Source organism: Branchiostoma floridae, chromosome 18 (genome assembly GCF_000003815.2).
Source record: "Branchiostoma floridae strain S238N-H82 chromosome 18, Bfl_VNyyK, whole genome shotgun sequence".
Taxonomy (NCBI): Eukaryota; Metazoa; Chordata; class Leptocardii; order Amphioxiformes; family Branchiostomatidae; genus Branchiostoma; species Branchiostoma floridae.
In genome coordinates this window covers 14,151,708-14,164,892 of record NC_049996.1, presented here as the reverse complement: position 1 = coordinate 14,164,892, position 13,185 = coordinate 14,151,708, and the positions used below count along the sequence as shown (strand labels likewise).

At 40.8% G+C, this 13,185-nt stretch overlaps 1 protein-coding gene across 1 annotated transcript in view; it reads left to right on the top strand.

Annotated features, from left to right (window-relative positions):
• The window catches only part of LOC118405442, a 22,200-nt gene extending 9,015 nt beyond the window's left edge, over positions 1 to 13,185 (top strand). Inside the window, exons 2-8 of the mRNA XM_035804942.1 lie at positions 7,041 to 7,130; positions 8,347 to 8,439; positions 9,297 to 9,389; positions 9,767 to 9,870; positions 11,243 to 11,350; positions 12,673 to 12,783; positions 13,177 to 13,185. Of these exons, the coding sequence (XP_035660835.1) occupies positions 7,041 to 7,130; positions 8,347 to 8,439; positions 9,297 to 9,389; positions 9,767 to 9,870; positions 11,243 to 11,350; positions 12,673 to 12,783; positions 13,177 to 13,185 (608 nt within the window). The remainder of the gene's footprint in view (positions 1 to 7,040; positions 7,131 to 8,346; positions 8,440 to 9,296; positions 9,390 to 9,766; positions 9,871 to 11,242; positions 11,351 to 12,672; positions 12,784 to 13,176) is intronic.

The window sequence follows — 13,185 nt, the reverse complement described above, 5'->3', positions numbered from 1 at the left end:
GTAATCTCCAAGCAGATCTTGCTGTGGCAAATGAGAAAGAGTGTAGCCGGCAGAGGAGTTATTGGCCACAGCGAAGATCTGCTGCAGAACGGAACCGCTCAAAGGCAATTATCAGGCAATTGCTGCCTAATCAAACTCTACTCAAACTGCGTTAGGAAGTAGGTGCGAATTACCCCGGGCGCGCGGCGTGTCCAATAACTCCTCTTCCGTCTACACTCTTTCCCATTTACCACAGCAAGATCTGCTTGGAGATTACCCCCTCTCCCCTGGGGAGCTACAGGACAGGGAGGAGGCTGATGATAAGTGTAATAACTGTAAAGAAAAACATTAACTTCTGTAATGTCAAGACGCTGAAACATTTTGGAAACTCTTCTGTATCTTGTGGAAATGGTATACCAACCAAGACCTTAGGTACTAGATGAAAATACGATTATATATGGTGTAATGGAAGGCTTCCATCCTACTACCACACTTTCACATTTTATTCTGATTGCCTTGAACTACTACATCTATCTATATGCTTTTTTAAAATCTAATATATGCTTTGTGAAAAACGTTAAACCAAACTTTGCGTATATTAGAAACAGGTTAAATAACACTATTAGAGAAATAGACGAAGACAATGACAATGGCAATTCTTTAATGAAAAGACAACAGTCTTAGTGTAATCATCATCAGACATATGACAACTATATTGAGCAGGACAGGTTAGGCAAGGGTTGGGTTGGGCTCCTTAAATACCACCCCACTCCCTCTCAGGCCAGGTGGCAGGTATGTCATCTATGTTGGGTAGGGACAGGTTGGGCAAGGGATGGGTTTGGTTGCAGGGCTCTTTGTACCCTCCTCCCAGCTCAGCTGGCATCATCATCAGGTATGCCATCTATGTTGGGCAGGGACAGGTTGGGCGAGGGTTGGGCTAAGCAAGAGATGATAACAGAGAAGTCAGTAAATGACATGGTCTTTCTTCTCTGGTGTTACTCTGGTTCAAGCCTAGTGGAGGGTTGGCACAGGTCACTTGTCTTATTGCACATAATCGTTGTGCTTTTGTCGCTGCTTGTGACGTAAGGCAGGGAATGGGTGGAGCTGTCATTCATCCATTTATCTTGTCACTTCTTAGGTGTTTGATGACTTTGTGGTCGCAGGGTGTGCTTAACTGTTCAGGATGTCATGTCACGCACCTGTGCTATCAAAGGCTGCCGCCCAAATTGATCTACCTAAACTGATCAAACTGAACTAATTTTTCTGAAACTTTGATTCGTATTCCCAAACTTGGCACAAAAAGTTCAGAAACTTGAATTTGGTCGATCATGTCTCCATCCATATTCTATCAAAACAGTGTGTTCAACTTTCACTGCTGAAACCATATCTACCCTCTGGATTCGTAGCACTTCTTGATTGACATGTATTCAACAGTCAAAGATTGGGTCTCTGTTAAATTTGTGCTTTGTGTCTGTTACAGTGTCTTCACCATAACAGATGCCTCCAATACATCTGTATACTGGACGATGTATACTAATAGTAGTACTACATAAATGTAGCACTTAGACACGGTTGGGTGGTGGGGGTGGTGGCAGAAGACAAAACACAAAAAATAAACTAAAATATTTGCAGTGGTTTTGAGTTTGCTGTTGAGCAGTCAGCATGAAAACCGCAAACATGTCTGCATTTTTTTACAGTACCCCTTCCCAGGCTAGGTGGCATCAGCATTATTTTAGGCAGGTATGCCACATAGTTGGGCAAGGGATGGGTTGGGATGAGCAGGTCACTTGTAGTTGTAATGATTTCATGCAGGTTTTTTTTACATGCTCACATCAGTTTTGGGGTTATCCATAAGATGTCACCTTTGCAATCAACTAAAAAAAAAATAATGTGAGATGTCTTACAGAAAAGTTGTGTCTACCAAACTTTCCTCCAAGTCAGAGAGATGATACAGAATTCAGTAATGACGTTGGCCTTTGTTTTCTGGTGTTACTCAGGTTCAAACCTGGGGCAGGGCAGGCACAGGTCAGTTGTCTCATTGGTAATTACACATGATGGCTTTGTTTTTGTCTTTGGTTGTGAATTTAAGGCTGGGAATGGGTGGAGCTGTCATTCATCCATTTATCTTGTCACTTTTTGTCTCGCTTGATGACTTTGTGTGCACAGGGGGCTCTATACTGTTCAGGATGTTGTTTCACTCATCTGGGCTATCAAAGGTTGCCGCCCAAACTGATCTACCAAGTTACCAAACTTGGCTCAAAAACTTCAGAAACTTGAATTTGGTCCATCATGTCTCCCTCTATATTCTATAAAAATGCATTGTATCATATGTCATTAAAAAGCTGCTCATTTAATTCATCATGGCGGTACTCCATTTGTTATCTATTCAATGATTGAGATAATCATGTGAGTAGTTTGCGGCGACTTTGAGTTGGTCACAGTGCTATTAACAATAGTCACATACTGTACAGTTATGGATACACTGACACATACAAATTTGTGCGCGCACACACACACACACACACTGACACATACAAATTCGTGCGCACACACACACACACACACACACATACAAATTCGTGCGCACACACACACACACACACACACACACACACTGACACATACAAATTTGTGCGCGCACACACACACACACACACTGACCCATACAAATTCGTGCGCACACACACACACACACACACACACTGACCCATACAAATTCACGCGCACACACACACACACACACACACTGACACATACAAATTCGTGCGCACACACACACACACACACACACACACACACAAACATTAGGCACATCAGAATATCGGGCAATGTAATTCTATATACACAATCATACATACAGACACACACAATCACTCACAAACACACACAGTCACACATCAGAATATCAGGCAATGTAATACCCGATATAGTGGTGTGTGTGTGTGCATATACATACATGCACACACACACACACACACATCCAAAATCGCGTGCGCGCGCGCGCACACACACACACACACACACACACACACACACACACACACAGAGTCACACATTTAGCACTTTGACAAGGGAACAGGCCAGCAGAACGTAGCAGAAGAATTTTTGTGCCAGTTTTGAGTTCGTGGTGAAGCAGTCAGCACAAAAACCGCAAACATAAAACCACCGCGAACATTTCTACAATAATCACAGAACCCTCTCACAGGCCAGGTGGCATCAGCAAAATGTTGTGTTTCCTGTTTCCCTTACCTTAGTGACCACAGAAAAACCTGCTGACCCTAGCCTTTTTTTTGGTGGACAGTGGAGTCACATAGCTTCCAGTTAGTATTTGTATTCAGCCTTCTTACCTATCATTATCAAAGTAAAAGCACTGCTTGTCCTATGTAATGAAGCATAAATGTATCAGTCTATCATGCATTCAAGTTTGACATTGAAAGACACTTGTCATCATGCATTTCAGTTTACTTTGTTCAACTGTATTGTAATATGTTACTCTAGGGAGTTTTGGCCACTATTTAGCCAAAAAAACTTACAAGAAAAAAAGATAATCCCTACCTACCGACCCTAATTTTTTCAGGACTGAAACAGCAAACACAACGTTTTTTCCCTAGGCCTGGTATATGCCATCTATGCTGGGCAGGTTGGACAAGACTTTGGTTGGGTTGGGTTGGGTTGGGAAGATCTGACTTTTAATAATTTCATGTAGATTTAATATTTTCGCACGCTCACAACAGTTTGGGGGTTATCCATGAGATAAATTATCCACTGCTGAAATCAACCAAAAAAATGAACGCTAGATGACTATGACTATCATTTACCTTTCTACCAACCTGAAGGCTTAAAGCAAGAGATAATAGCTAAGAATGCAGTTATTTAGACTCTTTGTTCTCTGGCGTCACTCAGGTTCAAACCTGGGGCAGGGCAGGCACAGGTCAGTTGTCTCATCGATAATTACACATAATGGGTTTGTTTTTTTCGTTGGATGTGACTATGGCTGGGGATGGGTCCAGGAGCTGTCAACCTTGTCTTTTATCTTGTCACTTTTTATAATTACCAGTTGGATGACTTTATGTACGCTGGGGTAACTACAGTGAATGCCTTTAAGGTTGCAAAGATTTGATTTTGTGTTAGGGAGAAAAATGGAGTGTTTTTGGTACATTTTTGCCCATGGTGGTTGAAACATTTGGGGGTTGGCAGGCAGAAGACAGAACAAACGTTTTGCAGTAGTATTAACTTTGTCAGTGAAGAGGTTTTTTTAACTCCCTTGTCCTGTCTGTTGCACACACAAAATCAGTTGTTTTCATTTTCCTTAGCGCCTTTCCTTTATTTTCCTTGTCTATTTGTCCCTGGCATTGTGTTCTAACTAACCCATCTGCCATTAACCTCTGCAAACAGGCTAGGAAGTACAGAAGAAGAGGTTTAATTACCACAAAAACTGCAAACATGAAACCAGCATGAAAATTTCCAGACTTACAGTGTAACAACTCTGAAACCTGTACACACCTACAAATATTTGCCGCACCCTAAGTTCTGTACCACCTTAAGTTCTGTACCACCCCACGACTCGCTCACTCGAGGGCGAGACACGGAGGTGAAAACATCGCGCTTCTTCCATTTCTTAGTCATTTTCGGTAAGTCTCTCATATATTCACTTCATGTTGGAATTTACCCGAGATCTAGGGCTAGCTTCACATTTACACGTAATTTGTCCAAAGAAGTTGCACAAGTTTGTTTATTGGTACAGAAAAGAATTTTGTGCCTGCTACAACCTTTGCAGGAGGGTCTGCATGCTCTTTTCCGTAACTGAGGTGTAGGCCCTTTTAACTCCCTGTAATTTGTAGAGTTATCTGACTTTACGTAATTAGTAGTGAGGAGGTAAATTTACCGTAAATGTAGGCAGTGCATTTCACATAAAGCATAACTGAGCCTAAAAATGCACCATAAATTGTAGTCTGGTCTCACAGTGTAAGTTGTAGCACAGTCTACCGCCAAATTTTGCCCCTCAAAATACAAGAAACTGCATCTAAGACGGTCCAGATTTCGAAATTGCGACGCTTCTCACCTTTGGCTATCGACCTAGTGAAAATATGTCTGGGGGGCGTTGTCTACAAAAACCATTTTGCTAAAAGAAATGTCATTTTTAGGGAAGTTTAGTCTGCCAGCAAAGTTTGCCCATCAAAATGCAGGAAATAGTGTTTCAGAGGGTCTAGATTTCAAAATTTTCTGGGACCCAGACCCCCAAGAAGTGACGCGCAACATCATGCCATGCCTTCGGTGCTTGATAGGATCCCCATTCAAAATCAAGGGGACTGAAAATGATTTCAGGCTGGCTACAACCCTGGATGGGGTCACTACATATGAAGACTACGGACACTTTTTAAACCATTTAGATTTGACTTTGAGAACCCAAAATGAAATTTTTTATCTTACATGGAAAATATGGAACACAGAAAACAAACTGTTGGGGAACAACAAGTTTTGGAGAAAATTGTTTGGACATTAGGTAGTCACAGGCGTAACACAGCTACAAGGCTTCCTGTTGTAACACGCAGCTACAAGGCTCGGATAGTTGTAACATGCAGCTACAACACCTGGATAGTGGTAACACACAGCTAAGATTGTTGAAACATAGTCAGCTTGAAGGCTTAGATAATTGTTAAACACACAGACTAGGTAGTTGTATTTGCACAGCTACATGGCTCAGATGGTTGAAACGCACAGCTACAAGGCTTGGATAGTTGTAACACACAGCTACAAGGCTTGGATAGTTGTAACACACAGCTACAAGGCTTGGATAGTTGTAACGCACAGCTACAAGGCTTGGATAGTTGTAACGCACAGCTACAAGGCTTGGATAGTTGTAACACACAGCTACAAGTACAAGGCTTGGATAGTTGTAAAACACAGCTACAAGGTTTGGATAGTTGTAACACACAGCTACAAGGTTTGGATAGTTGTAACACACAGCTACAACACCTGGATAGTGGTAACACACAGCTACAAGGTTTGGATAGTTGTAACGCACAGCTACAACACCTGGATAGTGGTAACACACAGCTACAAGGCTTGGATAGTTGTATCGCACAGCTACAAGTCTTGGGTAGTTGTATCGTACAGCTACAAGTCTTGGATAGTTGTAACACACAGCTACAAGGCTTGGATAGTTGTAACACACAGCTACAAGGTTTGGATAGTTATAACACACAGCTACAAGGTTTGGATAGTTGTAACACACAGCTACAAGGCTTGGATAGTTGTAACACACAGCTACAAGGCTTGGATAGTTGTAACACACAGCTACAAGTCTTGGGTAGTTGTATCGCACAGCTACAAGTCTTGGGTAGTTGTATCACACAGCTACAAGTCTTGGGTAGTTGTATCGTACAGCTACAAGTCTTGGATAGTTGTAACACACAGCTACAAGGCTTGGATAGTTGTAACACACAGCTACAAGGTTTGGATAGTTGTAACACACAGCTACAAGGTTTGGATAGTTGTAACACACAGCTACTTAGGTTTGGATAGTTGTAACTCTCAGATACCGGTAGTTGTCATACACAGCTGCAAGGCTTGGGTAGCTGCATTATTACACACAGCTACAGGGTTTGGGTAGTTGTAACACATGTGAAGCTACAAGACTTAATATGTTAAGCTTCATCCTAATACCTCTGTTTTGTACTTTGTGTAATATAGTCGTTGCCATACATTGTACCATGTAAAATTGTCATGAAATAAAATTCTTCCTCTTCTTCTATGTTGTTGTAGTACACAGCTACAAGCTTGGGTAGTTGTAACACACAGCTACAAGGTTTGGGTAGCTGTAACACATGTGAAGGTACAAGACTTATTACAAATGTATGTTGTTGTAGCACACAGCTGCAGACCACAGCTATATGGGACAACAGTAAATATTCTGTGTTAGGTTCTGCTACTGACCCCTTAAACAAACCATTTTGTCAAGCGTTTCTTTGTCTACCTCTCTTGCTGTCTCATGCTGCATGTTGAGTGAGAAATCCATGACTGTTTGATAAATTTATTTCTATTCTCTATGTTCCATCCAGGTGAAACACTAAAGACACCAAACTTCGACAGGATGGCATCCGAACAAGCAATCATAGGCGGCCCGGATACTTGTTCCCCAGAGCCAAAAGGTTTGGATAGTTGGAACACACAGCTACAAGTCTTGGGTAGTTGTATTGCACAGCTACAAGTCTTGGGTAGTTGTAATACACTGTACAAGGTTTGGATAGTTGTAACACACAGCTACAAGTACAAGGCTTGGATAGTTGTAACACACAGCTACAAGTCTCAGATAGTTGTAACACACAGCTGCAAGGCTTAGATAGTTGTAACACACAGCTACGTAGGTTTGGATAGTTGTAACACACAGCTACAAGTCTCAGATAGTTGTAATACACAGCTGCAAGGCTTGGGTAGCTGTAATACACTGTACAATGGTTTGGATAGTTGTAACACACAGCTACAAGGCTTGGATAGTTGTAACACACAGCTACAGGGTTTGGATAGTTGTAACACACAGCTACAGGGTTTGGATAGTTGTAACACACAGCTACAGGGTTTGGATAGTTGTAACACACAGCTACAGGGTTTGGATAGTTGTAACACACAGCTACAGGGTTTGGATAGTTGTAACACACAGCTACAAGGCTTGGATAGTTGTAACACACAGCTACAGGGTTTGGGTAGCTGCAACACATGTGAAGCTACAAGACGTAATACGTTAAGCTTCATCCTAATACCTCTGTTTTGTACTTTGTGTAATATAATTGTTGCCATACATTGTACCATGTAAAATCGTCATGAAATAAAATTCTTCCTCTTCTTCTATCTTGTTGTAGTACACAGCTACAAGCTTGGGTAGTTGTAACACACAGCTACAAGGTTTGGGTAGCTGTAACACATGTGAAGGTACAAGACTTAATATGTTAAGCTTCATCCTACATTTTTGTAATACCTCTGTTTTGTACTTTGTGTAATATAGTCGTTGCCATACATTGTACCATGTAAAATTGTCATGAAATAAAATTCTTCCTCTTCTTCTATGTTGTTGTAGTACACAGCTACAAGCTTGGGTAGTTGTAACACACAGCTACAAGGTTTGGGTAGCTGTAACACATGTGAAGGTACAAGACTTATTACAAATGTATGTTGTTGTAGCACACAGCTGCAGACCACAGCTATATGGGACAACAGTAAATAGTCTGTGTTAGGTTCTGCTACCGACCCCTTAAACAGACCACTTTGTCAAGCGTTTCTCTGTCTCTTTCTCTTGCTGTCTCATGCTGTATGTTGAGTGAGAAATCCATGACTGTTTGATAAATTTATTATTCTCTATGTTCAATCCAGGTGAAACACTAAAGACACCAAACTTCGACAGGATGGCATCCGAACAACGAAACATATATGGCGGCCCGGATACTTGTGGCCCACAGCCAAAAGGTTTGGATAGTTGGAACACACAGCTACAAGTCTTGGGTAGTTGTATTGCACAGCTACAAGTCTTGGATAGTTGTAACACACAGCTACAAGGCTTGGATAGTTGTAACACACAGCTACAAGGCTTGGATAGTTGTACCACACATCTACAAGGCTTGGACAGTTGTAACGCACAGCTACAAGGCTTGGATAGTTGTAACACACAGCTACAAGGCTTGGGTAGTTGTATTGCACAGCTACAAGTCTTGGGTAGTTGTAATACACTGTACACGGTTTGGATAGTTGTAACACACAGCTACGAAGTACAAGGCTTGGATAGTTGTAACACACAGCTACAACCAGTACAAGTCTCAGATAGTTGTAATACACAGCTGCAAGGCTTGGGTAGCTGCAACACACAGCTACAGGGTTTGGGTAGTTGTACCACATGTGAAGCTACAAGACTTAATACGTTAAGCTTCATCCTAATACCCCTGTTTTGTACTTTGTGTAATATAGTTGTTGCCATACATTGTAAAATTGTCATGAAATAAAATTCTTCCTCTTCTTCTATGTTGTTGTAGTGCACAGCTACAAGGCTTGGATAGTTGTAACACACAGCTACAAGGTTTGGGTAGCTGTAACACATGTGAAGGTACAAGACTTATTACAAATGTATGTTGTTGTAGCACACAGCTGCAGACCACAGCTATATGGGACAACAGTAAATATTCTGTGTTAGGTTCTGCTACCGACCCCTTAAACAAACCATTTTGTCAAGCGTTTCTTTGTCTCCTTCTCTTGCTGTCTCATGCTGCATGTTGAGTGAGAAATCCATGACTGTTTGATAAATTTATTTCTATTCTCTATGTTCAATCCAGGTGAAACACTAAAGACACCAAACTTCGACAGGATGGCATCCGAACAACGAAACATATATGGCGGCCCGGATACTTGTGGCCCACAGCCAAAAGGTTTGGATAGTTGGAACACACAGCTACAAGTCTTGGGTAGTTGTATTGCACAGCTACAAGTCTTGGGTAGTTGTAATACACTGTACAAGGTTTGGATAGTTGTAACACACAGCTACAAGTACAAGGCTTGGATAGTTGTAACACATAGCTACAAGTCTCAGATAGTTGTAATACACAGCTGCAAGGCTTGGGTAGTTGTAACACACAGCTACAGGGTTTGGGTAGCTGCAACACATGTGAAGCTACAAGACTTAATACGTTAAGCTTCATCGTAATACCTCTGTTTTGTACTTTGTGTAATATAATTGTTGCCATACATTGTACCATGTAAAATTGTCATGAAATAAAATTCTTCCTCTTCTTCTATGTTGTTGTAGTATACACTGGCTACAACCCTGACGAACCAATCCTGGGAGCCCCCTCTGCGGAAGAGCCTTTCAAGAATCAAGAGATAGATCGGCCCTTGGCTCTCTGTGCTCTGGTAAATTTTAGAACAATTTCATCATTTTAGTCACAGCTCTTTGTGTAAGTTTCTTAACAAGTTTAATATTTATTATTAAAGAATGTATTTTAAATTTGTGCTCCAAATCATTACTTATCTCAATCTCAATAAGGTACTGGACAAAGCCCTAGAGACTAGTGAGCATTTGTTATATTTACACTGTATCTGTATCTATATAGCCGGTATAACCAGTCCCTTCGGCGTAACACACCAGCTTCGCAGGCACGCGGCACGGCAGCAGCTGGTTATATTACCCTGAACGACCTGACACACCTTACTTTTGCACATCTATCTGGAAGCATTCTTTAAAACTATCCAGGGAAGATGCCCCTACTGTGCTTGGTGATAACATATTCCACTCTACAACAAATTCCACAGTCAAATTCCACTCTACAACAAATTCCACTCTACCAACAAATTCCACTCTACCAACAAATTCCACTCTACAATAAATTCCACTCTACCAACAAATTCCACTCTACCAACAAATTCCACTCTACCAACAAATTCCACTCTACAATAAATTCCACTCTACCAACAAATTCCACTCTACCAACAAATTCCACTCTACCAACAAATTCCACTCTACCAACAAATTCCACTCTACCAACAAATTCCATTCTACAATAAATTCCACTCTACCAACAAATTCCACTCTACCAACAAATTCCACTCTACAACAAATTCCACTCTACCAACAAATTCCACTCTACGTGAAATCATCAGGTTATGTTTGATATCAGTTATTTAGCTGAGGTGTGTAGAGTATCAAGCAATAGAAAACAGATGTATTATTGGGGACATGTCATTAATTACTTGAAGTGGATTATTATCAATACTTAGGCCACACCAATTTTATTTCTTGCTTCTTGGATTGACCTGTCCATTTTTTTTCATTTAAAAAAAAATCAAGTCCTGAGAAAAGATAATACAGATTTATTTTCTATCACAAACTTGTAAATATTACAATTCAGAGCCTCATACTGTATAATTTCAGTCTAAAAACAATGCCTTTATTCAGAACATTAGTAACAAATCAAAGGAAGGGATTCATTGTATGAAACATGCCATTAATACGTATATTTTCATCTTGGACCTTTTAAAAAATTATTATTTTCGTGTTTTTTTTTCCTTGCCGGTCCGATTTCTAAAAAAAATTTCTTCAGTTACAAACAAGCTTTCACCAATCTAACTTTTGGGATCAGTTCCGCTGGCTAAAAGGGAATTTCTCACCGCTAAAAACATGCGTCCGTGCAGCCGTTTATTTTTTGGCTCGGATCGATCTCTTTTAGGGTACCCACTCGGAGTAATACATCAATGAGACCTTAGGTCTGATACATGCACCTTGTAGTTCCAGGGTCAGCTGCAGGATTACCTCAATGGCGGCAAACAGTTTGATCAGTACGTCCCCATGGGGTGCCAGACGCAGGTGGTTTCTGGGATGAACTACATCATTCGGGTAATGTTATCTTTTTTTGTGTGGTTTATAGTTGACCATAAAAAAATCACGACTTACAAAGAAGACCGTCAAAAGTTATTAAAATCTATTGTATGTAAGTCCGATATTGTACTACCACATGCTAAGACAGAGATATTCAATATGTTATTATCATGTCCTGTTCACATATGTACCTATGTAGGTCAATTCATTTACAATTCATTGCAAAAACGAGACAATGTAATATTGCTACTATGTTCTGAAGTGTTAGCTTGTATAACATTAACTATATTGCTTAATATGCTGTTACATTAGGTTAGATTAGTTTAGTTTGCCATACATTGTACCTGTTACAATTGTCGCGCAATAAAGTTCTTCTTCTTCTTCTGTCAATAAAGTATGAAGCTTGTTGTTATCCTGCTGTATGTTGTCCTAACATTTGCCATCAGTGTAACGACCCTCACCTTAAACTTTATATGTAATTAGGGCTGTCAGGTTAGACCATATGGGAGGCTAGGCTTGCTCGTTAGTCCAGCCCTGATTGGTTGAGGCTGGTAAGAGCAGTCCTCTGATTGGCTAAGTAGATATGTCTTTGCTATGTTAGTTAAAGCTAAGGGCACAACCCGCCATATGTGCTGTCTATGTGCCAAGATGGGGGCAATCTTTTGGGATCCGTGAGTGGTAAGTACCGCCTCCGTACGAACTCGTAGGGACACCATAGAACTTTACGTGCAGGCAAAACTGTGTGTGCCATCGGGCTGTGGATTTGTGCCCCATGCATGCCAGTACGGGCGACGTGCCTGCCCTGTACGGCCTGAACGTTTTCAGAAATACATGGCGGACGTGGCCTCCCAAAAAAACGTGCAGACAAACTGCAAGTACAGCGGGTTGTGCCCTTAGCTTAAGCTGTGGCACTTGCCTAAGGCCTAGGAAAAAAATGTTGTGTTTCCTGTTTCCCGACCTACCCTAGAAAAACCTTCTAACCCCAGACTTTTTTAGGGTGGGCAGTGGAGTGTCACATAGTTCCCAGTTTGAATTCTTATTTAGCTTGCTTCTTTTCAAGGTAAAAAAACTGCTTGTATCTAATGAAGGATAAATGTACAAATGTGTCAATAGGTTTGTAACTTGTATGCACAAAATTAAAGTTTGAAACTTTGACATTGGAAATATGTGTCCTCATGCTTTTCAGTTTTACTTGAATGTTCAACTGTAGAGTTTTGGCCGAAGTCTTAAAAAAAAAAGAAATTAAAAGAAAAAAAAATAACCCCTACCTACCGACAGAAATGTATGAAACAATCATATGCTGGTTTTAAAAACTTATATGTGACATTCTCCAATTCCAGATCAAGACTGGTCCAAAGAGTGAGATTGGGTTGGAGGCTTACTGGCCCATAGGCTCCGGCTTCCCAGAAATGACCAACTGGTACCATTGGGGGAAGAAAACCAAACATCCTGTACGTTCAGCAACTCTTCTGCCAGAGAAAACATATTATGCTTCGAATCCGAAAGAGTAATTAGTAAGAATTTGTTGGTTCATGGATTTAAAATTCTGGGAGGAAACTTGAATATGACTGTATTCAATACACAAAATTGAGTGCACTAACATATACCTGGTCCTCAGGCTGTGTTTTCATATGGTTTTCCAGCTAAGCATCTATTTTTTTTTAGTTTTTTAAAATCTGTGAACCAACAAATTAAATTGGCGACTGCAATTAAGTTGACTGCCTAGCCACCACTGCATTGCACATATCTACTGTGTCATGTAGTCAGAGTTTACTGTGTCTGAATGTACGAAGCAAAGGGAAGGTTTTGATGTGTAGTTTCCAACACTATGATTGATCTGACAGGAAGCTTGA